This window comes from Artemia sp. Qi Xiang Cuo, chromosome 8 (genome assembly GCF_049724085.1).
Source record: "Artemia sp. Qi Xiang Cuo chromosome 8, ASM4972408v1, whole genome shotgun sequence".
In the NCBI taxonomy this organism is placed as follows: domain Eukaryota; kingdom Metazoa; phylum Arthropoda; class Branchiopoda; order Anostraca; family Artemiidae; genus Artemia; species Artemia sp. Qi Xiang Cuo.
Genome location: NC_142801.1, coordinates 6,885,582 through 6,911,880, shown reverse-complemented (window position 1 = coordinate 6,911,880; position 26,299 = coordinate 6,885,582). Strand labels below are relative to the sequence as shown.

The window sequence follows — 26,299 nt, the reverse complement described above, 5'->3', positions numbered from 1 at the left end:
GAATTTTGTTATATTTCTGGAGCAGTGGAAAGATATTTATCTTGGACAGGAGTTTGGAGACTGGCGACTACGAATTTTATAAAAATTAACATAGAATTGTATTGAAAAATAAGCGTTAGCACTTGAAATAAAAAAAAAAAAAAAAAAAAAAAAAAAAAAAAAAAAAAAAAAAAATCAAGCTGGATTGAAACACTGTCTTCCTCCAGAAAAAAATCAATTCCAAATTGACTTCTTGAAATTCAAAAATAAAGCTTTGATAATTTAAAAGTAAATATATTTATGAAAAAAAGGCACAATAAACGAAAACCAGTGTAAAAATAAAAATACAGCAAACTCACCAGGATAGGTTCAAAAAATAATTAAGACACAATTTCGTGCAATAAAGCCATAAAAAAATTTATCTCGAGCAAAGACGCCTTTATATATATATTATTTATTTTTTCTACCAACTATTCTTATTATCATTACAAAACAAAGCTCAGCAGTAGTTGTAAGCCCGCAGTCCAAAAGATGACAAAGTTATTCTAAAAATTCAGTCATATAAATTAATTAAAATTAGAAAGTTATTTTTAAATTTAAAGTTTCCATTTCTTGGAGGAAGAATAAAATTACAATAAAACATTTAATTCCAGTCAAAAGACTACATAATGATAAACATGAAAACACAAAATAACATCATTGCACTAAAATGACATTATTACATACAACATCAAATAAAGTCTAACTTCATTTCAGCATAATGAGGGTAAATATTCCTGAACTGCGTAGAACATGTTCCTGCACTGTATGTATGCGATCAGCCCCCCTCCCCACCAAAAAGCGAAAAAGGTCCACTTCCAGAAGCGCTTGAAACTTGTCTATTAAAATTGTACCCGATTCAGTAGACTAAGGATAAATATATACTAATCATGAAGAGATTTTTTCAGTAGAACCCCCCCCCCCCTCTCCCCAAGGAGCGTAGATTAAGGTTTTCAGAGGAACCAGAGTCGTGCCAAACAAAATCTAACCTGATTTTAAGATAGAGAGAGTAAATATTTATTACTTTTGTAGGAACTTGATTTCCAACAATGAAATTGTCAACTTATGGGACCATATTTAGAAAAAAAGGCATAACAAAACGACAACTAGTGTAAAAGTAAAATGAAGAAAAACACACCAGGACAGGCTAAGAAACTAATTAAGGCACAATTTCGCGTAATAAAAAACACATTCAGACAGAGGGAGCCCATTTTATTTGCTTTTTTCTTCTCATTAATAATTTTTTTATAATTTTTTTCTAAGGGTAGATATTAATTAATAAAATTATTAATTAATTATTAGTAAATAATTATCAAAATATTAATTAAATAATTATTAAGGGTCGATATTAAGTAGAAATTTTTTTTACCGACCAAGTTAACAACTCTTCCCCAGCGAAGCCACAGCTTCATCGTCCAGAGTCGACAGGGCCACAAAGATATAAAGATATATCGACGGGGCCACAAGTCAAATATAAGTAGCCTCGAAGAACACTGTGGGAAAAAATAGATGAGTCTGAGGTAACCTTTTAATGTATATTTTACATGCACTAGCCCCAAGGAGTGCTTTATTAGAGGCTTTGACAAAAAAAAATAATTGAATTTAAATGAATCATTCTTTTCAATTCTGATAATGATGTTTACAATTTAGAAAATTGTGTTTCAACCATTGCAATTGTTAAATTGCAATTGTAAGATTGAATGCAGTTTTATCAGTGGCTAGCACAATGGTATCACAGAGAACAAGGGTGGAGGATTACAAAATTTTTCTTTAATATGACACGAAATTTCTTTTCGTCAAAGCTGATCATGAAAGGTTCCTTGAGGGCTGAGTACATACATGGAATATATCAAAAGGTTAGCCCAATTCTTCCAACAAAAGGTTCCTTGAGGGCTGAGTGCAAGCATGGAATATATCAAAAGGTTCTTTGAGGGCTGAGTGCATACATGGAATATATCAAAAGATTAGCCCAGTTCTTGCAACAAAAGGTTCCTTGAGGGCTGAGTGCATACATGGAATATATCAAAAGGTTCCTTGAGGGCTGAGTGCACACATGGAATATATCAAAAGGTTCCTTGAGGGCTGAGTACATACATGGAGTATATCAAAAGATTAGCCCAGTTCTTGCAACAAAATCTAAAGCATAGATCATACTGTGGTAAATAGAAATATATTGCGATTTCAGCGTTATCATTGGCTCCTATTAGACAGCACTCAGTAGATAGGAAATTGATATACTAGAGCATCTAATTTCGTCAAGCGGAATCGATGTAACAGCGTCGTCATACCGGCTGGTAAGTTTGCCTTAAAGCGAAATCCTCTAAATTCGTCCAAGAAGGCTTCTTGGGAAAAAAAACACCTTTAACGACGATTAAAAAAGAATAAGAATTGTACCCTTTTCCAGCACTGGACACTCAATAAATTATCTTTCCGACGGACAGCTTCAACTTATCTTAAATAAAGCTGTTCCGGCCCGAAAACGAGCTTTTCATCAATAATCCGAGACGCAACCGAACCGAACATTCTTAATCGGCACTATTTTTTCGAGCAGCCAAAACGAATTATTCAAATTTAATCCAAAACAGAAGCGAGATCAAATATTCACAACGCGAATATTTTTTTTTCGCCTCAACAGCCGATACTGAGAATTTGACTCTTCTAACAAGCATTTTTGAGGGCACTGTTTCGATAAGCCAAAACCAAATTATCCAGCATAGGTCAGAAATAGAAGCGAACCGAGTAAGCGCCACTAGAATAAATTTCTTTTATAGCAGTCGTCTAAACAGCCAGTATGGAATCGAAATTCGACTCCTGTCAGAACCTAGATTAAAGAGCGCGATTTGTCGAGCAACAAAAACGAATTATTCAACTTACATCCAAATCAGTAACGAATCGAATATTCAGCACATGAATATTTTTATTCGGCCAATTCGACAGCCGATATTGAGACAAAATTCGACTCTTCTAACAAGCATTGAGCACTGTTTGGACAAGGCAAAACCCAATTATCCAGCACAGGTCAGAAATAGAAGCGAACCGAGTAAGCGTAACTAGAATAAATTTCTTTTATAGCAGTCGTCTCAACAGCCAGTATCGAAATGAAATTCGACTCCTGTCAGAACCCAGATTAAAAAGGGCGATTTGTCGAGCAACAAAAACGAATAATTCAACTTCCGTCCAAATCAGTAACAAATCGAATACTCAGCACATGAATATTTTTATTCGGCCGCCTCGACAGCCGGTATTGAAACGAAATTCAACTCCTCTTCCAAACTTGTTAAAGGACATTGCTTTGATAAACCGAAACCGAATCATGCAGCATAGGTCATAAATAAAAGCGAATTGAGCATTCGTCCTAAGAAGATATTCTTTTTTTTTTCTTCTTTTTTTTTTGTCGTCTCGACAGCTGGAATTGAATCAAAATCCATTTCCTATCAAAACCCACATTAAATAGCGCTATTTGCCGAGGAACAAAAACGAAGTATTCAACTCCGTCCAAAACCGAAGTTAGCCAAATATTCGCCGCCTGAGTAGGCTATATTCTTTTTTTCATTAAGCACCTTGACGGTGAGTAAAAAGCCGAAATTCGACTCCTTTTAGAACCTACATTAAAGGGCGTTATTTTTCGAGCAGCAAAAACGAATTATTTAACTTTCATTCAAAACAGAGGAGAGAAATATATTCACCATGTGAATATATTATTTTATCAGGCAACTCGAAAGCCAATAAAAAGGAAAAATTAGACTCCTGTCAGATCTAACTTGATCGACTCTGCTAGAGAGCACAAAATATAATAAAATAGTGACCACCTTATTATTAGAATGCTCTTCCCCTTATTACTACTACTACTAACAACAAATACGCAACAAGCCACCTGAGGCCAACAGAGCTACGCACTCTTGCTCCATGCAACCCTATTCAAAGCCTCCCTCTTTACACCCTCTCAAGAAATTCCGATTTTCCATGTGCAAACCTACAAACGTGCACAATTTTCTACGTGCAAACGTAGTTCTAGTCCTCAAAAATAAATTTATTATATAAGTACCAACAAAAATATTAGAAATAATAATTTCCGTTGTATAAATAGAAATCTGAAAGGGTGGTGAGTTAAAGGACTAGACTTTATTATTTCATTACACCCAATCAAAAATTCAAAAATGTATCGATTCTTTAAGTTTGTCGGACCCTCTTATAGGACCATAGTTCCACAAAGGGCTAGAAAAGTGTTTCTACACCGGATACAGGTTCCATTTCGTGCAAGGGCTAGAATGTGTCCTCGAACAAGAAATCGAAAGGATTGAGGTCAAAGGTGCTTTCATTCTTGCTTGAAACAATTACTTTAACCTATTGCACTAAAATGACTTCAGAAAAATGCCGGACCAGAACCACAGAACCTCCAGAACCACACATTTACAGTTCCTTGGTTGAATCAAAACCATCACCAGAAAGTATAAAAGAAATGTACACCTCTCTAAAAATAAAAGATGACAATGGAAAAGAGAGAAAAACTATAGACCAATCAAAATCTCTCGCTGTCTCCCTCATTCATGGGAGAGACATGCCTCTCTTTATGTTAATCCAAATGCGGCCCAACTAGAGCAGAATAAGATTATCTACAATCATCATATTGCAAATATCAGATTGAACCTGTAACAAAAAGGCCTTTAAGGCTTCCTGCCAGAAAAAGTAGCATTAACTTTGAAAGCTTGTATTTAATCTTTTTTATCTCGTTCGAATGAATTTTATCATCTCATATCACTTTGCTTATCAATCCTGGTTGAACTTCGTTGAAGTAATGATCATAGGGCTATTTTAAAAGTTTTAAAAAAGATTTTTAGTTTTAAAGTTCGCATTTTAATGTAAGTTATATATATATATATATATTTGTTAGTATTGTGCTGAGGACGGCCCTTGGATATAGGACCGAAATATTCACTGAAAAATTCCACTGGGTTAAGAAAATTTTCCTTGTTGTTTCTAAGTGTGTTTGCTTGTTACGGAAAGGCAGTGAGGTCTTTGTCGCTATTTACATCATATTATATACAAAAGTTTTATTTCATTTTCCTGTGGCCCGAAGAGGCATTTGCTTCAATAAAAATATATCTATCTGTTTATCTACTTGTCCAAGATCATATCATTTATTTGTAGTATATGGCCCTTAGTTTCCACCTCATGGGGAGCTTATAACTCCTTCCACTTTCAACAAAAAAATTCACACTAAAACGACTTCAGAAGAACCCCGAACGAAGAATGGGCTGTTACAACACATTTAGTTCCTTGAATGACACAAAACCATCACCAGCAAGTGCATAAGAACTTTTGAAAAAAATTACAATGACAATCTGGCAATGGAATAGAGCCAAAAACTATAGACCAATCAAAATCGCTCTTTTCATTCATGGGAGAGATATGGTTCTTGTTATGCTGAATCAAAGGTGGCCCAACTGCAGCATCATAAGAGGCCAAATCCATCAGAAGATTATGTGTAATTATAACATTATGTGCGTTATTATTATGTGTGTAAGCTTTATTTTCTTTTACTACTACCCAAAGAGGCGTATGCTGCAATAAAGATGTATCTATCTATTTATCTACTTGTGTATGACCATATCATTTGATTTATAAACCCTGATACTTAATCAACGGTTTACGTTTGATAGAAGAAGTATAAAACATTAAGGAGTTTTCCTGACCTCTGCTAATTCAATACTTCTTTTACGTTACTTGTAGTCTGCCATGCAAAAAGAGGGGTAGCAAACTGGTAATGCTACATGGCAGTTTTCAAATTTGTTGGCAGAATTTTTCTGAAAATATCATTCTTACATATAAAAATACTTTTGCTCAAAGAAAAGCTGTCAAAACACAAGTTGTGCTGCTACTGTCGGCAGCTTTTGAAATTCTGTTGGAAATCTGTTGATTCTGCTACTGGCAGCTTTGGAACTTTGTTCATAACTGACAGGGGTAACCTTGCCTTTTTGCAAATCAAGTGGTGAATACAACAATGATTTAAACAATGATCACCTACTTCCGTCCGTCAACAACAGGTATGACGTCAAAACGTCGATCAGATTCCAACGACTACGACGGTTTCAACGTCTCGAAGCCCCTACGGCACACAGTCCATGGTGATCCTACCTTTTTCAGTTTCGGTTAAGAATTGTATTATAATATCTTGAGAATTTTTGTTTTAAGGTTTAAAACTTTTCAGTACAATTATAATAACTCAACAATACTAAGAGAATATAAAATATAGCAAAATTACCAAAATAATTAAAGTAATTACCACAATACAACTCATTAAGAAGTTCCAACAGACGAAAGTTCCATTGAAACTTGACATCCACAATAGAATATCAGGTACCTTAACAGTAAGCGAAATATGTCAACTAGAAAAAAGAATAAAAAATTAAAAAGCAAATAGCATAAATTTTAGAAATGAAAACTGTCTTGACAAATATAATTCTTGACATTTGTTTCACAAGACATCTAATTCCCAATCCGTGAGCATTTTTTTCCCTTTCTTTTTTAAAAATTAACAACAATAAAAATTAACAAAATTAACAATCAATGATCTTGTTATAGACCTGGGCCCTTCTGTGTATCCTGTATTATTGGCTGATGACAGCAACTTCTTCATCACTAGCACCAATCTACCATTGGCAATAACCTCTGCCCAAGTCCTTCTGAACAGAGTCCAGGCGTGGTGCCTTACGAATAACATGACCATTAATAGCAAAAAAGTCAAGTAGTATTATTCAGAACCCCCTACAACAAAGAAATATTACTATTTATTTTGATTTTAATTTCAATTGCCTCTCGAACAACCTGTTTTATGCCTAAATCATTGCTAATAAGGCAAGTTTCTTCAAAAAGCATTTTATGACTAGGGTTATCATATATGTGGCTGCTTAAAACAGAATCTAAAGAAATTTTAGTACTATTAGAATTTAAAGCTTTAGTTATTTCATTTTTGTGCTGTTTCAGGCGTTTTTCTAAATTTTGATGGGTTCTACGAACATAAAAATGGCCACAGTCACATGGTATTTGATAAACCCCTCTCTGGCGAGTAACTGGGGTTACATCTTTACCAGAATTTAAGAAATTCATGATTTTAAAATTATTTGTAAATACGACATAAAAATTATTTTGTGTGCAAACTTTTTTTAAACTTGTAGTGACTTTTGGAATATACGGAAGGTAAATTATATTTGAGGGCATGACGGGAACTTCACATTGCAAAAGACCCTTAATTTTACGGGAGTGTCTTGCCAATCTTTGGCTTATTGTATTGTTAATAAAGACAATAGGATAACCGTTTCCAAAAAGCATGTCTCTAATAAAATTTAGTTCATCTGTGATGTAAGATTCAGAGAAAATGTTTAGGGCACGGTCAACAAGAGATGTAACAACACCTCTTTTAACTTGTGGGGGGTGATTGGATTTAAAATGTAGATATCTGTTATTTTGTGTGGGTTTTCTGTAAATTGTAAAATCCAGTTTATCAATGTCACGAATAATTAAAACATCCAGAAACTGTAATTTATTTACATTTTCAATTTCTAAGGTAAATTGTAAATTTCGGCCATATGTATTAAGGTGATCCAGAAAGCCCCTAAGTTCATTTTCCCCATAATTCCTGAGCGATATTACATCATCCATATAACGCCCCCAATATACATGTTATAAAAAAATATGAATTTAAGGCCCAATTTTCAAGGTGTTCAACATAAATGTTCGCGAATAACCCGGATAGCGGCGCACCCATAGGGAGACAATTTTTTTGTTGATGAAATGAATTACGGAGCTGAAAATACATTGAATACTTATTACATAGATTAACTAAGGTCATTAAAACCTCGCAATCTATTCCTGTTGTTAAATCTTCTATTTAATAATAATTTTCTTCTATTTTATTTTTTAATAACTGCTCAGATATTGCTACATCATTATTTGTTTATATAGAAACCATGTCAAAACTACTTGCTATTGTATTTTCTGAAATGCTTGCACTTTTAAGTTTTTCTACTAAATCTACCGAATTACATAGGTACGATTTTTGGGAATAAAGTAAAGGTTTGAAGGCTGTACATAACCACTTTCCAATATTGGAAGCAGGGGCTTTCGTACATGCTACAATTGGCCTTAAGGGAATACCTTGCTTGTGTAATTTCGGTAAACCGTAAAACTTTGGGCAAAAGCTACCTCGGGGGAGAAATTTATTATACAATTGTGGGGTGATTTTGCCATTTTGTTTTAGATTCTTTAATTCGGTTATAATTTTATTCGCAAACTTATCAGTATGGTCGTGAGTCATGGAAGTATATGTATTTGTGTCATTTAAGCGTGAATAAATTTTATTGTCGCAATCTCAGGTATCAATGACTGCAAGTGAATTTCCCTTATCTGCTTTAGTTATTATAATTGAAGGGTCTTTGCGAAGATTAGACGAAATTTTCATATCGTGCGAAATATCTGGTCTCAAATTAGTATGAAATGTAACTTTTTTTTGTTTGCCGTAAGTGTACTACTAAAACAAGACCTCACCTCATCTGGGTTGGAAATGGATATGTAGTGTTTATGCAAAGAAGATTATAAGGAGGAAACAATATCTGCCACAGGAACTTGTTTTGGTGTAAAAGAAAATTTTGGACTTTTTTCAAGAGTTTGAATTTCCTTAGGTTCAAGAACTCTAGAGGAGAGATTATCAATAGCGGGTCCTGGAGTAAACCTCGGGGTATAAACACGATGATCCATCGAAGATTCATACCTCAGACATTCCAATTTCTTATTGTCTTTGAGACAGCAATTTTGAGACAGCAATTTCGTTCAGCATAGTAGAACGGTCCAGCCACTATGTCTTTAGGGATATTAGGCATGTCAACCCCCCACAATTATGCAATTGGCTCATTATGCTGTAAAACTAAATGTAGCTTTAAGATAAATCAAAAGGCATTGTGTTCAATGGTTGCCAATAAGCAACCTCAGAAATATATCGAGAACAACCGGGGATATTAAGTTGAAAGTTTTGGGGATAGTTTTGGGGATGCACCCGAATCAGGTAGAGATATTGTTGACCAAAAGAGTGAAATAAAATTACTAAAGATTCAAGAAACAAAGAATCAGAATGCTTCAAGTGAAAATATTGCGTGTAAGGCTGCTACAGAAAAAAGCTCAGTCATCAACGATATTAACAATATCGAATTTGCGAAATCAAAACAGTATGGATGTGGCTGACCTATCAGATATGACTTCTTATTCTTGAGAATAATTCTTAAGAAAAAATTGGAAATTTAATGTATGGTTGCTTTAAGGAAGGTAACCATAAGGCTGAGGTTGGATTACGAAACAGTTGAGACTTGAATTAGTTGAAAACATATTTAGAATGAAGGTAGAATAGAAAATAGATTCATATTTGTTAGAGTTACAGATAAGATTGCAAAAAACACTTTTGTCGGGTGGTCGGATAAAAATGAAGAAGATGAGAGCCATGGCTAATTGGAAAAGAAAAGCCAAGACAGATAGTATGAGTGAGAGGCAAAGCTGGCATTAGCTTCTTTCAGAATTATATAAAAATTCATATGCAAAGAATATGCCTGTTCTTCACTAAATTATGTAGATTTTATAACACCTCTTTTTCGCCTTGCGTATCATCGTTTTATGTCACGCTTATGCATACTTCTACCACACGTAGACACACTTTTGCAACGCCACACCTCCTCGCATCACGCACGGTATAAATCTTCAATATATTGTGGGATCCTGATAGTGTAAACGCTTTTTGAAAGTGGCTGACCCCTTTGTTTAAGTAGATAAGGAAAATTTAGATAAATGTTTTGAAGTTAAATATTTTTTTTCTTAAGGTTTTTCTTAAAGTTTCATATTCGCTGATTGATCACCCTATGTCTAGCGCTTGTATTGCAGCATCTGATTCTTTAGTGATGGAATCCAACTTAACTTCAAGTGTAAGTTTTTTTGCTACCTCGGTACAGTCAATAATACAAGAAAGAATAGCAAAGGTATTGCTGACTCCTACCGTTTCTTTGTGATCAATTTTTGAACTGCGAAATTTCAAATCTTCAAATCTTCAAATTTCAAATCTTCTCCACCGATAAATGAATTTTTTATTTACGCATATTTTGTAAAATTGAGATCATTAAAATAATTCGTGAAATAGATTAACAAAGTATCCAATCCAAGGGTTCAACAAATGGATTTTTATTCGCTTCTATGTTATCTTGGGCGCATAAACTTATAAGTGGAGACATGTGATTTTAGTGACAAGAGGATACACATGTGACAAGAGGATAGTGATTTTAGTATGTATTCATTTTATTTATCCTTTTTCTTTTCTTTTTGTTTTGTATATGGCTGTAAAAAAAAAAAGCTTTAATAATACATTATTATTATTATTATTATTATAGGGTCGAAATATTCATTTAAAGTTGCGTTCCACTGAAATTTCCACTGTCTTGTATAAAAATTTCCCTGTTGTTCTACTTATTTGTTTATGATGGAAAGGCAGTGTGGTCTTCGTCGCTATTTAGGTGCCTCAACAGAAAGAGAAAAAGATCAGCTAGAAAAAGTAATAAAACAAATGTCATGAATATATAGAACTAATAATTGTCATGACAATTAAAATTTGTGGGATTTGTCTCCCCTCTTTTATGACATTTCCCTCCCTTCTTTCTTAGAAAAGTGATAGTAGCAGTTTCATTCATTCCTTCAAATAGGGGCAGTAGGGGGGAGGGGGTTATTAATACAGCATTAGAAGCTTGACATTCACAATACAATAGGTGCCTCAACAGAAAGAGAAAAAGATCAACTAGAAAAAGGAATAAAGCAAATGTCATGAATATATACAAATAATAACTGTCATGACAAATAAAATTTATGACATTTGTTTCCCCTCATTTATGACACCCCCCCCCCCCCATCTTCCTTAGAAAAGTTAGAATAGCAGTTATATTCATTCCTTCGTGTATTGGGGGCGGGGAAGAGGGGTTAATTAGTACGGTGGTAGAAGGTGGATATCCATAATAGAATATCAGCAGGAAGCAAAATAGGTCAACTAGAAAAAGGAATAAAACGTTAGAAAGCAAATATTATTGAATATCAGAAAAATTAAGCATTATGACAAATATAATACGTTGCAGTCGTTTCACAACAGACCTAATCCCCAATCTGTGAGCACCCCCCCCCCCCCCCCCTTTTTTAGAAAAGTGATAATAGAAGTTATATTCATTTCTTCGCATAGGGGTGGTGAGGGAGAGGGGTTGATTGGTATGGTAAGTAGAAAGTAGAAATCCTTAATAGAATATCAACAGGAAGCGAAATATGTCAACTAGAAAAAGGAATAAAACATTAGAAAGTAAATACCATGAACACTAGAAATAGTATTTGTCATGACAAAAAAGAAGAAGTTAAAGAAGAGGTTAAAGAGCCAAACTTCTCTATAGACTGTCAGATTTTTGTTTTTCTTTTTCGAGAATTAATGAATTTTTCTGTTTTTTATGAGTTTAATGTTTTTACTGAATCAATGAGTCAAAATTGATATAAGTAAATAAGTCTCCAGGAAGCCATTTGATAAGTTTAAAGTTACAATTTTTAAATTTTAGTGCAAGAACACTTATCTTCGCATGTTCGTAAGGACATTCCTGATAAAGATACCAATAATAGGTTGAATAGGTCAACCTATTATTGAATAGGTTGACTATTGAACACAAAATAATCTTTAAGAGGCCAATTTGAATTAACGCGTACTAAAATCTACGTAAGGATATTTTCTGCACTCAAAACTACTCAAAAAAACTGAAATTTTCTGTACTCTAATACATAAAACTAAAAATAAACCTGGACATTTTTTTTCTACCAGTTAATCGATGCATTAAAATTAAACTCAGTAATATATCTTCTCTTGAATTGTGTCCTTTGTTTATTCTTAAAGTTCAGCAATAGAACTTAGAACCGCTGAAATATACTTCAAAACATACAATTTCCACTATCTCACTTTTTTCTTTAATTATGTCAATTTACTTTTATTTCAAATATCTCAATTGTATTTTTACTTTTACTACAATTTACTAGAATTTCAATTATTTATATTTACTTTTATATTACAATATGGAAAATACATTTATCAACAACCTGAATTACAAGCGTACGAACTGAATATACGGCGTATAAGGGAGAGGGGGTGGGGGGGGGGTGGGCTTCAGGAACGTTTTATCTTCTCAATTTCTTATTTTTGGACAATGATTCGGGACAAAATTATGTATGCCACGAAATATGTTCATTTAGAAATATCAGGGAATGCTTTTACACCACAAAAAAGACAACCGCATAAATTAATAATAATATTTAAAAAAAAAAACTGCTTTTTTTGGTACACACAAATCTCGACAATGAGGTATTGTAGTGATTGGGATCTTAGAAAACACAAAACTTAGCCCCTCCTCAATTTAACAATATCACCAACACATTGGCGTCAACCCACAAATACGTGCGGGATTGGGGCAAAAATGTTTGTCGATTTTTTTTCAACGAAAATGCCCAAAAAAAGCATTTTCCTTTGGAAACACACCAGAATTTTTTTTTCCAAAATCTAGGCAGAAAGAGGGGGGGGGGGAATGTTTTCGCACATTGTATAGATCATTAAGTCTATTTTATCTTATCTATTAGCCTTGGCTTTGCAGCTCAAATATCGTAGGCCTATTTCATTATTAGATATGCAAAATGGAGGAATGAGGGGGATCTTGGGGGGAGCCAAATGAAAACGTGTACCCATCATCAAGGCCGTATCCAGGGGGGGGGGTCCCGGGTTTCACCCCCCCCCCCCCGAAAGTTTTGACCGACTCGAAAATAAGTCGAAAATTAGTAAAACCTAGGTAAAAATCAGTAAAATTAGTCGAAAACTGAGTAAAAAATTAGTAAACCTCCCCCCCCCCCCCAAAAAAAAAAAGTCAAAAATTAGTAAACCCCCTGAACAAAAATCCTGGATACGGCCCTGCCCATTATACACAATGACCTGGAAACAAGATTCATAAATCGTGTTAATGCCTCGAAAAAATATAGACCCACGTTTTTATCTTAGACCAATAAATCATTTTCAAAACATTATTTTTTTAATGGCATTACAATGATTCATAAATGGGATAATGGGAGTAGTGGGGCTTCATGTATTGGTTAGTACATAAGTATTTTTATCGCACGTTTGATAGACCATAAATCCTTTTATGGGCCTTGTTTTTACAGCTTAAGTCGTGTTTCCCATACAAATATACAAAATGAAAAGGAAAAAGGGACGACTCACAATCCAAGAGTATCCTCGTTGCAAATATATTTCCAATCTTCACTCCAAAGAAAAAATAGAAATTCGAGACCATCGATACGGCGAATAAAGGCACTGACAATAAAGCCACAAATCTTCGGTGATGAGAATAGCCCAAGTTCATCTAAAAAGAAATTTATTAAATATAAAATAAAATAGATATACAAAAAATAATATATATATATATATATATATATAATATATATATATATATATATATATATATATATATATATATATATATATATATATATATATATATATATATATATATATATATATATATATGTATATGTAACGTGGAAAATACAGATAATATTAATTTTATTTACACAAAAAAAAACAATATATATATATATGTATATATAACGTGGAAAATACATAGAAATATTAATTTCATTTACACAAAAATATATATACAATATATATATATATATATATATATATATATATATATATATATATATATATATATAAAACAAAAAGTTTATTACAAAAGATAAGACTTAATCTTCCAAACATACCATAATCGTGCCTTCACATGTGGGAGTTGGGACCATTTCCTATACAGCCCCAAAATTTTTGTAAGAAAGAATAGAAAGTTGCGAAATCTAGATACAATCAAAAACAGAACCTGTGAATTCTGCCTCAGGGAACTCATGGGCCAACAAGTCTACTGGTTGCAGAGGGTGAACAGGTCGATAACTCATGAACATCAAGTCCAACCCCCTCAAAATTTGACTATCTCTATATTGGCAATGAAAAGTAGAATTTAAAGCGCCGTGCATTTGTATTGGCTAGTAACCTAACATCTTCATTAAGCCATCTACGATGTATAGATTTATAGATCTTTTGTAGGTTAAACACACGAACGGAAAAAAAATAAACCTACTTTAATTCTAAGAGAAAGCCCCTCCCATGGGAAATAATCCTATCCAAAATCTAGAGCTTGTTCCGTTAAGAAAGAATAAATAAAGAACAGAGGTACATTCCAGTGGATATTAAAGACACATCATTTTAAGTAAAGAGGGGAGTAAAGTAAACAGTGAAGCTAATAAGGTAAAATAAAGTAAAGAAAGATAAGTAAAGAAGAAAAAGTAAAGTAAAGAAAGTAAAGTAAAAAGAAGTAAAGTGGATATCTAAAACTGAAAACGAACCTAGTTTTGTTTGCCATTTGCGTTTCATGACTAAATGGTTAATTAGTTTCTTTTTCTTCTTAAAAAAGTTAATTAGTCATTTCTAATTGGTTATTTGTGTTAGTTAAAGCCAGTAAAATTAAATGAGTCCGTATATTTTCAGAAATTTTATTTCATAAGTTTAACTTATCATTCCTAAAGTTTCATTTCAAAAATTTAACAGTTGTACAACTATATTGATGACTTTGTATAAAAATGTACGAATACGTCCATGATTTACAAAAAAAAAAATTGTAGGGAATAATACCTCCTCCCCCCCCCCCATATTTATTTGAAATCATGTCATAGACAGTTAGAAAATTAGAAAGTTGGTGAAATTTTGAAAAATAGAAATCAAAAACTTGCAAATAGTCAATTACAAAAATATTTATTTTATAGTAAGATTTTATACACGTCTCAATATTATCTTATAAAAGGAAAGTCAAATAAACTGGTAATTTTTGAGCTTTTACTAAATATTAATAATTCACTAGACGAGGGTCAACACGTGTTGGCGATTTCTCTTGATGTCGCCAAGGCGTTTGACACCGTAAATCATTCGTTGCTTATTTTTAAACTCATGTCTTATGGGTTTTCAATACAAGCTGTTAAATTTTCTGCATCTTACCTTTCTGGGAGACGACTAGATTGTGCTGATAAATATCGTGATCTCCGTTCCAAAACTTTTTCGATTAATTACGGAGTGCCTCAGGGCTCTATTCTATTCCTTGGGCCTATTCTATTTCTTCTTTTTATAAATGATTTGCCAGAAGTTTTGCCTCTTTGTAAAATTATAATGTTTGCTGATGATGTAATAATTTTTGCTTCTCATCGGGACCTATCAGTTCTTTTCCAGAACCTCGAAAGTACATTACTAACTGTATCTGATTGGTATTCAAGGAATTTACTAGCTCTTAATGAAAAAATGCTAATATATGTTATTTTCGCGAACTGGATCAGTAGTGTCAGATAGCTACTCTCTTTTCTTGAATGGTCTTGAATTAAAACGGGTAGATCAGTTCAAATATCTTGGGATTATTTTAGATGGAAATTTGTCGTTTCATAAATATGTAAAAACACTGTCGTTAAAAACTTCCCGAAATATTGGCATGCTAACTCGTCTTCGTCATTTCTTTCCTAAAGCTATTCTAAAATCTATTTATTATTCTTTCGTCCACCCGTATTTGCTCTATTGCATTTCGGTTTGGGCATCTACCTTTTCATCTGTTTCCAAATCTCTCCAAATACTTCAGAATAAAGCAATGAGGATTCTTTTTAATGTTGATTGCAGATCTTCAGTTAGACACCTATATGGGACTTCAGGAATTTTCTCTTTGGACCAACTTCATTTAATTTCTATCTCTAGTATTTGTTACGATTATCAATACAGTGATTTACCTGTAAATTTCTCACGGCATTTTCCAACTAATTCCCAATTTCATAATTATCCTACTACGCATCGTTCAGAATTTTCGTGCGAAATTCGCCCGGCGTCGAGAGCGGGATTCAGCATCCGTCACACTGGGCCAAAAATCTGGAACTCAATTCCAGCATCAGTTCGAGAATGCAGCAACAAGCGACATTTTCTAAGACTAGTGAAGAAATATCTTATGACATGCTAAGCATTTTGTTTATTAGGGTTATCTTCTTCGTTGTTGTGAAATTTAGTTAGAAAATGGCTGTGTATTTTCGTTGGCAATATTTTCAGCGCTAAAGTATGCCACCAGGCATGTGCGCTGTTTTGTGACATTTATTTATGTATGTGTTATAAATAAAAATACTCTACTCTACCCCCCCCCCCCCCGTGTGATATCATTGGCTATAGGAATGGGGGTTACATAAACAGCATATCGGCACTTTAAAACGACACAATCTCTTTTGCTACTTAAATGGAGCAAAATGAATTTCAATTCCCGTTTCATTGAGCCCTCTCACGATGTTCTACGTTAATAGGGTTGGTGTGATTGCCTCTGAAAAAAAATGCAAACATCTGCAACATTGTTGAGAAAAACATAGAATTATCCTATTTTTGTAAATAGAAATTCACAGTGCAAAGTTTCAAACTCGAAAGTTTCTCATCATTCGCACCTTTCTTTGGGGTTTCCATATGAGGAGTTTCCACATTTTCTGTCAATGGATCTAAGCACATGTTAATTTTGCTTTGACGGAAATACAGAGACCTAAATTTTGCAATTTTCGAACAGCATTCAAAGAATATTTATTTATTACATATTATCAAAATTCCGTTTTTTTTAGTGTTTTTTTTTTCAATGGACAAGGGACTCTCTTTACTTACTATTCTTTGCCATAAACAGTTAGAAAAACCTTTTATTTTAAACATTATTTAAATTTAAACTTAATATGAAGACAGGGCCAGAGCAGTAAGCAGAATGGGAGTTTTTTGTTCACACCCGAATATAAAATATCTGACATAATCAGATTGCAAAATATATTCATGTAATTTTTCATTATTTGACAAAAAAAAATAAGTTATAAATTATAAACCCTTCTCCCCCCGCCCCATGTCAAGTCCAATTCAGAAGAATGAAACCCCTATACAAGCTGATTGTGGAAAGAGGCAGCCACAATGAAAAATTTACAATACATACGTAATTACCCCGTCTTGGTTTAACACTATTTGGACATTTTAGATTTTGAACTTTTTTACTTTATTGATCTTGACCTTTTTGATGTTACAATTTTAGTCTCATAAACCCTTGAAAACATAAAATTTTGGACTTCAAAGCAAAGTTCAACTACATAATTAATCAATTATTTACCTCAAATTCCTTGTATGAATTTGTTTTTCCAATTTTTCTTGCAATCATTTCGACTATTATTCCGAGACAATTCAAGATGGACCAGATTAAAATGAAATCATAAGGCCCATGCCACAAGAACACATAACCAAACGACAAAACAGATCCGGCTATCTTCATGAAATTTGACGGATTCGGCTTAACAACGGGACCATAAATATACCTTAAACAAAAAAGAAAGTTATAAATTGAAAAATACCAAATCAAATCTACGGAATTATTGAAGACAATGGTGACAACCTTTTCGTGGGTGCCTCGTGGTGTCCTGAGGCGGCACAAAGAGGGGTCTACTGCTACAAGTTTCATTCGCCTTCCAGTCACTGGCCGTCCTGTCCACTGTCTAACGATAAGGTATTTTATGAAACAAACTACCAACATTATATCACTGAAACCAGTTACACCTGCAAATATCCGGGGGAGGGGGGGGGGGTCAACAAGGTATATATTAAGTGCCAACTGTAGTGATATAAGGGCCCTTGAGCAATCCAGGTTGGAAGAATGAAGTCCGTTGCTAGTACCGGTTCGAAAAATCAAGTGTCACTTGTTCCTGGTGGCTGGTGACTGCTCTCTTATGGGGAATGTGGTTCTAGGCGTTTACCCCCCCCCCCCCGTAGAAAATAAGGCTTTCCAAATTTGAGAATTTTATTTGAGTTTTTTTTTATTTCCGTAGGGGGAAGGAATTTTGGTGTTTGTGTAATTATGCGCCACTCAAGTTTACGCCGTATAAAATTCGAGAACACACCGGATTTTGCATTAGTTTCTTCGTTACTTTAGAAATAAATTTGGGCTATAGGTTTGCACATTAGGGGGCGGGGGGGGGGGGGTAAGTATAGCGGGCCTGCATGCAAAATGTGTTTGGTACAATTATTCTGCATATTAGATAGATAGATAAATAAGTGTTTTTAAAGCCAAATATACGGCCATGAACACAGTAAAATAACATAAATAAATATTGTGAATGGGGGGGGGGAGGGGTTAACCCCTGGAAAATACCCCAACGCGAAAAATCCCCCCCCCCCGAAAAATACACCCCATACGGAAAGTAACCCTCGCGGAAAATACCCCTCCTTGGAAAATAATGTGTCTATGTTTGAATATTATGTTTTAGTTTTTTTTAGTTTCGTTGAAAAGTGCTAAGAAAAGGGAAAAATGGGAATTTACGCACCAGACGTATCTTAGAAACGCTGAAAAAAAAAACACAAATCCATTTGTGTTCGAAAGTCTTCCATATGAACTTCTACAATTCTTGGCAGTAGCGGGTGCCAAAATGAAAAATAAAATCGAAGAAAAAAAAAATATAGGCGAACAATCATCAAAATTAAGCTAAAATAAATGGCAGCAAAAAGTTTAAGAAGGTTCGGCTATCCTTTGAAAGGATAGTTGGCTTTCGGAACCAACAAACTTTAAACTGTTTAAGTTTTTATGGACAAAAGCGCTATCATATTCTACGAGTTTGTTTTTCTTATCTTCCAAGCGTAAAACTGCCACAAATCACCATAAACAAAAAAATGAAACCCAAAACTAATAAGAATTACAATAGATAGCCTAGTCAAACTCAAAACGAGCAAAAATTCAAAGGAGAATGGCTGACAACACCTATGTCTTCTTCAGACCAGAAAATAATTTGAACTTTACTTTAAAAAAAAAACCGTGTATTGTCAGCTTGATATACATATTCTGATATTTATTCCTTATAGTCATAATATCTCTTTATTTGTTAAAGTAAAAAAAGTGAAGAAAACATTTAAAGTGTATTTTGTTTTCAGTAAAGTGCAAATTATGTTTATATGGGTGGTGAAACTAACGAAAAAACCGGTGTGTTCTCGAATTTTACACAGCGTAAACTTGAGTGAGTGGCACATAATGCGCAAGTACCAAAATTCCTCCCCCCTACGGAAATAAAAAAAAAGTAAAAAAAAAACTCCAATTGGGAAAGCCTTATTTTCCACGGAGGGGGGGGGGGTATTTACCGGGGGAGATTTTCCGCAGGGGGGTATTTTCCGGTAGGGGGGGGGGGGTAAACTCCGGCCACCGAGGAATATATGTTGCCTGCTCAAGCCGGTCTGAAGCTGGTGGGTAGCGTTCTCGGGTTGGGGGGATTAGTGTATACTTACAAAAGAAAAAAAAAGATAGGTAAGCCCTACTTCTGAATACCACACCAGAGGGGTCACTAATAGTCCAGAAGATATCGGTACCCCCTATATATTTTTTTCGGAGTGGTATTGAGGAGGGTGGCAGGTCTTCGTATCTGAGCCTCGACTCAGTTTTGTGAGTCCACCCATAGCAATAATGATAGTAGTACTCTAAAGTCTACGTTTCTTTTCTCCTTTTTTCATAGTCCATGATGAATAGCAGGCTACAACAAGATCATAGAGAGATGTTTAATGGCTCAATTAAAAGCTACTGCTCATATGGCTACGTAAAAAGAAAAGTTAAAGAATACGACATCGGACTTTACAGTCCCTACCGGCGGTGCTGATCTCCGTTTCTTGGCCATTCAGCCGGGAAGTACAATGGGGGGTTGGGGGCACATCGTCCTGTGCTTTCGCATACTATTCCTGTTTACGAAACTGACCATTAAATAAAACATTTTTACTATCTGGCAACACACTTGTGTAAAACACACCGATACAATCTAGCAAGGCCGTACCCAGGAGGGGGGGGGGTAGGAGGGTTTGACCCCCCCCCCCCCCAGCCCCCGAAATGTTTGTATGACTCGCAAAACGTAACAAAAATGGATATAAACAGATTTTTTTATGCTTTTTTAGTTTTTTTGTGTACCCCTCCCCCCCCCCAAAAAAAAAAACTGCGTTTTCTTTTTTTTTAAATATGTTAATGTAAGCACTAGTAAACTAATGGGCGTCATATCCATTCTAGAAATTGATCAGAGCTATTGCTATTTTTTTAACTGTTTTACATTTCCTTGATCATCTTAGTGGGTGACAAAAATAATTACTGTAATTGCGCCTATAATTGCTATCTTCATACTTGGATACAAAGGTTGTGAAGCATCAGGTTATATTTGTCCAAACCCCTCTCCCTCATTCAAGTTCCTCCGAATGAAATATTTGGGCTGTCAAAAAAGTACATTTCAATTCTTTCCGACTTCAATTGTTGCTATACCATGACCAAAAGACATTTCCCATCTTTCTGTTAGGCAAAAAATTAGTGTCTAAAATTAGTTAATTAGGACAAATGCCTGATACCCCCAGAAAAAAATTTATACATCCTAAACTCCCTCTCACCCAAAAAAATTTTTAGCGATAAGAATCTATAATCATTATTATTAATAATCCACACTTTATAGCTAGATCCTTATAAATCCCAGCTGACTGGATTCTATAGTGGAATTTGGAAACCTTTTTTTTCTCTAGTATATTTGTACATGGTAAAATCACATAATTTGTTCATTAGATATATCCAATCCGTTTGCAAGGCCCATAGAAAATAGTCTATCACTTAAAATCTGGGAAAAGGAACTTCTCTTAGGGAGACAGTGAAATTTCGTGTATTTTTTAAACATAAAAAAGACAAAAGAAACACTTACTTCACCAAAACACTGTGCAGACCTCTGTCAAAATATCTCCACATATAGGAGTAAAGGTGGACACGGCCTATGCAAATTGGCGGTGGTGGGGCATTAACGCCATCTATCCTTGCAATTTCACCGCATAGTCCATAGAAGAAGACATACTTCATTTGGAAGAATTGCCCCATAGCATAGCCTGTAATATATGAGATTATTCATTTAATTTTATTTTTATATTATTTTTATTATTATTTTATTATATTGCTTTTAAATTATTTTTATTATATTATTATTATTTTAATTTATTGTTATATTGTAATCCCTATTTTTACTGTCACAAGACAATGGGTGAAACAAGCCAAACAATTGCCTTAATGTGCTTCACTGTTATGTATGGCAAGGCCGTACCCAGAGCGGGATCTATGGGGGTTTAACCCCCCCCCCCCCCCCGAAATGTCTGTCTGACTCTTAAAAACGTAACAAAGATGGATATAAACAAATTTTGTATACGTTTTTTGAGTTTTTTTTTGTGTAATTCATTTATAGCACAACATAAAAGTGATAGTGCAGTCGTTCCAGATTCAGGTATGTCTACAGAATTTTTTCCGAGGATGGGGGTTGCAATATAGAAAACTGAATCTTATTTCCCTTTTTTTAATAAAGGAATGCCCAGAATTTCCAGGAAATTTAGGAGCCAATGAGCTCCCCTATTTATGTTGGGTCGCTAGACTAGTAAGTTCTACTTCTCTGGAGATAAAACGCATTTGCTTGTTACCAGAGAACTCAAGCATTTATGCTTAGAGTTTTCAACTTTCTCTCGAAGAAAAGAAATCTGGTAAGAATCTCGAATTGCCTGGACCGAATTTCTTTTTAGGATCATTATACAGGTACATCCAAGGTTGTCCCTAAAAGATTGGCAGAGTGTGCTATCTTTTTCAAAATCTAAGTGGTGGGACTTTTTTTTATGAAAATACAAAAAATTAATCAGAATCTAGGGGGGGGGGGATCAAAAAGAGGTTCAAAAGGCAGTTTTTTTTATTAACGAAAACCCCAATGGTTGACATACCTTTAGTATGCTTGTATTTTTAATTGGATATAGTTCTTCAAGACCGGATATATTTCATATCGAATCAACGACTAACACTGTATTTATAGGCTCCTTATTTACTATCTTAAATTGGTTCGAATTAAAGGCACACGACATAGAGATGTTATTTACCTTATTATATATTATAATTATAGGCTCCTTATTTACCTTATTAAATTGGTTCGAATTAAAGGCACACGACATAGAGAGGTTATTTACCTTATTATATATTATAATTATAGGCTCTTTATTTACCTTATTAAATTGGTTCGAATTAAAGGCACACGACATAGAGAGGTTATTTACCTTATTATATATTATAATTATAGGCTCTTTATTTACCTTATTAAATTGGTTCGAATTAAAGGCACACGACATAGAGAGGTTATTTACCTTATTATATATTATAACCATAGGCTCCTTATTTACCTTATTAAATTGGTTCGAATTAAAGGCACACGACAGAGAGGCTAACGTTACAAAAAAATGAAAGCAACTTCAAATTTTGTCTTATGGGTGAGGGCAAAACAATTTTTTTTTTTAATCCTTACAAAAGAGTATAGTCTGTCTTTATTTTCATTTAATTGACCTTACTTCAAAAGCGCATCTGGTTTACTACTACTACTACTAACACCTCATCGCAGCACCAGGCCATCTGAGACCAACACAGCGAAGCACGCTCCTCCTCCATCACAACCTATCCCTCTTTACACTATCTCAAGGAAAATTCTGAGCAGGGAGAAAAAAGAATCAAAGAAAAGAAAAGAATCTTGTGGTTCTGGCGGGGAAAGTTCAACAATTTCAATATTAACTACTGCCTCGCTAGGTATAGCGTAGTTTTTAATATTGATATACTTATTTAACTTTAACAACAATTTACATACAAAAATGAAAATGATTCATCCAAAACCAAACGGTTGAAGCGGGTTGCATCAGGTAAAAAAACACATACATATAAAATAGTTTAAATTCACTATAATAAGTAAAAAAAGAAAGAAAGCGAGAAAAGAAAAGAAAAATAATACTACAGGGGCAGCAACTACATCCTATATTCATGCTGTGGGGTCACACTCACCAACCAAAAAACAATTACAGCTTAATTTAAATCAAATCTTCTCCAAAACAAACAAAACTAAAATTCATACTCTCTTAATAATTTTTCTTTCAATTTTCCTTTAAAGTCACTAAAATTTTCTATCTTCTTCATATCATTATCCAAATATGCCATGATTTTATACTCTTTGTAATAAAAGAAAACTTGGACCTAGCACACGCTGTAGGCGGAGTATAATAATCATTTTTACCCCTAGTATTTTGGTTATGTATATTCCATCGGCTGTGAAACAAACCGTTAAAACACTCCGGCAGCTGGTTCACATTATATCCTAAGATCCGCCGGTAATATCCTAAGATCCCTATAAACTTCTCGAACCGATTCTCTTTCTGAGTTGATGACAAACTCAATCGCAAAAATTTCCCATTGGCCAAAAAGTCAAAATCGACAGCATTCCAAAAGAATTTTGATTGTTTAGACAAAATTAAATTAAAAAAGGTTTTTTTTCAACTGAGAGTAAGGAGCAACATTAAAACTTAAAAGGAACAGAAATTATTCCGCATATGAGGGGGGCTGTTCCTTTCTCATCCTTCATACTTTGCAGTAAAGTTTGAATTTTTGTCTTTATTCTTTATGAGCGATTCCTGAAACACACGGGCTTTTGAATTTGAATGAGAAGTATTACTAAACAACTCTAAAACTTAAGCGTATAGAGTGAGAGTTCAAGAATAAACTTGTTTTTTATTTAATTACTGACCAAATTTCAAATAATGCCAGGATATCCCCCTTCTCCGTGTAAAAATTTTTCATGGAAAATTCAACTTCGAAACTTTCCTCTCCACGGAAAATTCCCAACGTAGATCCCCCCCCCCCTGCAGAAAAACCCTCCCCTGAAAAAATCTCATTGTACTTCCCAAAACCAAATACTATTTTCAAACAATGGGCAAACAGCAAAACTTACAGCCCTTTCTCCAAGTTCTGTGGGAGATCATGTCATGCCCAAGGCCATAGTTATCTAACTTTTCATCTAAGCTGAACCAATATACTAAAATTTTGATCGGATGTCTTTGGGGAAAAAAGGTGTGTGGGAGGGGGGCTAGCTGCCCTCCGATCTTGTTTATCACTTAAAAAGGGCACTAGAACTTTTAGTTTCCTTTCGAACGAGCCATCTTCCTATCTTCTACGACAATCGGTTCGATATGATTATCCCTGGGGAAAACAAAAAATAAAATAAAAATAAGTTTACCTTCTCTTGTCATTTGGGGGGGGGGGGGTCATCTTTATTTTCTGACTTTCCTTTTAAGCAAACTTGAATATTGTAGTCCTGAATTCTTTAACAAACTAGAATCTGTTTTTTTTTTTTTTAAGTTAATCAGTCTCTCTTGCGTCAACCCTAATCAAATGACTCGACTAAAGGCAAAAACAAATTGACAGGTTGAGTCCAAAAAAGTTATCTGTATATGGCTCAGGTTTGCCTCAGCATTGAGTATAACACAATATTTATGGAACTTTGTCGAACTTTCTAAAGTCATTTTTATACAAAAGTGAAGGCATTATAAGAAATTTCAAGCTCAATCAATAGTGCAGGAGTCCTTCATTCAGGTATCTTTACAGGAATTTTTTACGGGGGTTGGAGAGTGCAATAATAAAAAGTAAAATCTTATTTCATTATTTAAGAAGAATTGCCCGGAATTTCGGGGAAATATAGGATTTTAGGGGGACACGAGCCCTTCTCCTCCTCAAATTCCTACCAATGATGGGTTACTAAACTGGTAACTTCCACTTTCTTGAAGATAAACGTATTCGTTTGTTACCAGAGAACTAACGCATTCATACCTCAGCGTTTTCAACTTTCACCAGACTCGTTTCTACTCTCAAAGAACATAAAAGAATTGGAACGAATCAAAAATTGGGTAATCCAATTTCCGTTGACATTATTGACCGGGAACATTAAGGTTGTCACCATAAGATGGGCAGAGCGAAATTAATTTTTCCTTCATTTTTTAATGAAAGTTTTATATATATATACAAAATAGGGTATTTACAAAATGGAGGCGGGGGGACTTTTTTGTATGTGCAAATAAATGATTTCTTATTTATCAGAATCTCGGGGGGCGGGGTTATTTTTTGCAAACGCAACAAAGGTAGACATAGCACGCTTGTATTTTTTATCTGATTTATTTTTTCAAGACCAGGTTGATTGAATCAATTATTTGCACTTTATTTATGGACCTCTTGTTCAATATCAATTGAAAAAGCAACAACCTCTTGTTCAATCTTGAATCAATTATTTGCACTTTATTTATGGACCTCTTGTTCAATATCAATTGAACAAGCAACAACCTCTTGTTCAATCTTGAATCAATTATTTTCACTTTATGGACCTCTTGTTCAATATCAATTGAACAAGCAACAACCTCTTGTTCAATCTTGAATCAATTATTTGCACTTTATTTATGGACCTCTTGTTCAATATCAATTGAACAAGCAACAACCTCTTGTTCAATCTTGAATCAATTATTTGCACTTTATTTATGGACCTCTTGTTCAATATCAAATGAACAAGCAACAACCTCTTGTTCAATCTTGAATCAATTATTTTCACTTTATTTATGGACCTCTTGTTCAATATCAATTGAACAAGCAACAACCTCTTGTTCAATCTTGAATCAATTATTTGCACTTTATTTATGGACCTCTTGTTCAATATCAATTGAACAAGCAACAACCTCTTGTTCAATCTTGAATCAATTATTTTCACTTTAGTTATGGACCTCTTGTTCAATATCAATTGAACAAGCAACAACCTCTTGTTCAATCTTGAATCAATTATTTTCACTTTATTTATGGACCTCTTGTTCAATATCAATTGAACAAGCAACCACCTCTTGTTCAATCTTGAATCAATTATTTGCACTTTATTTATGGACCTCTTGTTCAATATCAATTGAACAAGCAACAACCTCTTGTTCAATCTTGAATCAATTATTTTCACTTTATTTATGGACCTCTTGTTCAATATCAATTGAACAAGCAACAACCTCTTGTTCAATCTTGAATCAATTATTTGCACTTTATTTATGGACCTCTTGTTCAATATCAATTGAACAAGAAACAACCTCTTGTTCAATCTTGAATCAATTATTTGCACTTTATTTATGGACCTCTTGTTCAATATCAATTGAACAAGCAACAACCTCTTGTTCAATCTTGAATCAATTATTTTCACTTTATTTATGGACCTCTTGTTCAATATCAATTGAACAAGCAACAACCTCTTGTTCAATCTT

At 34.1% G+C, this 26,299-nt stretch overlaps 1 protein-coding gene across 3 annotated transcripts in view; it reads right to left on the bottom strand.

The window, feature by feature from the left end:
* Window positions 1–241: 241 nt before the first annotated feature.
* rasp (protein-cysteine N-palmitoyltransferase Rasp) overlaps window positions 242–26,299 on the bottom strand; it is a 50,427-nt gene continuing 24,369 nt past the window's right edge. For all 3 annotated transcript variants that reach the window (XM_089093166.1, XM_089093165.1, XM_089093167.1), the window contains 4 exons: window positions 20,887–21,064; window positions 17,301–17,502; window positions 13,328–13,469; window positions 242–6,404 (listed from right to left, as the gene is read on the bottom strand). In XM_089093166.1, coding sequence (XP_088949292.1) covers window positions 6,316–6,404; window positions 13,328–13,469; window positions 17,301–17,502; window positions 20,887–21,064 — 611 coding nt within the window. In that variant the 3' untranslated portion in view covers window positions 242–6,315. The remainder of the gene's footprint in view (window positions 6,405–13,327; window positions 13,470–17,300; window positions 17,503–20,886; window positions 21,065–26,299) is intronic.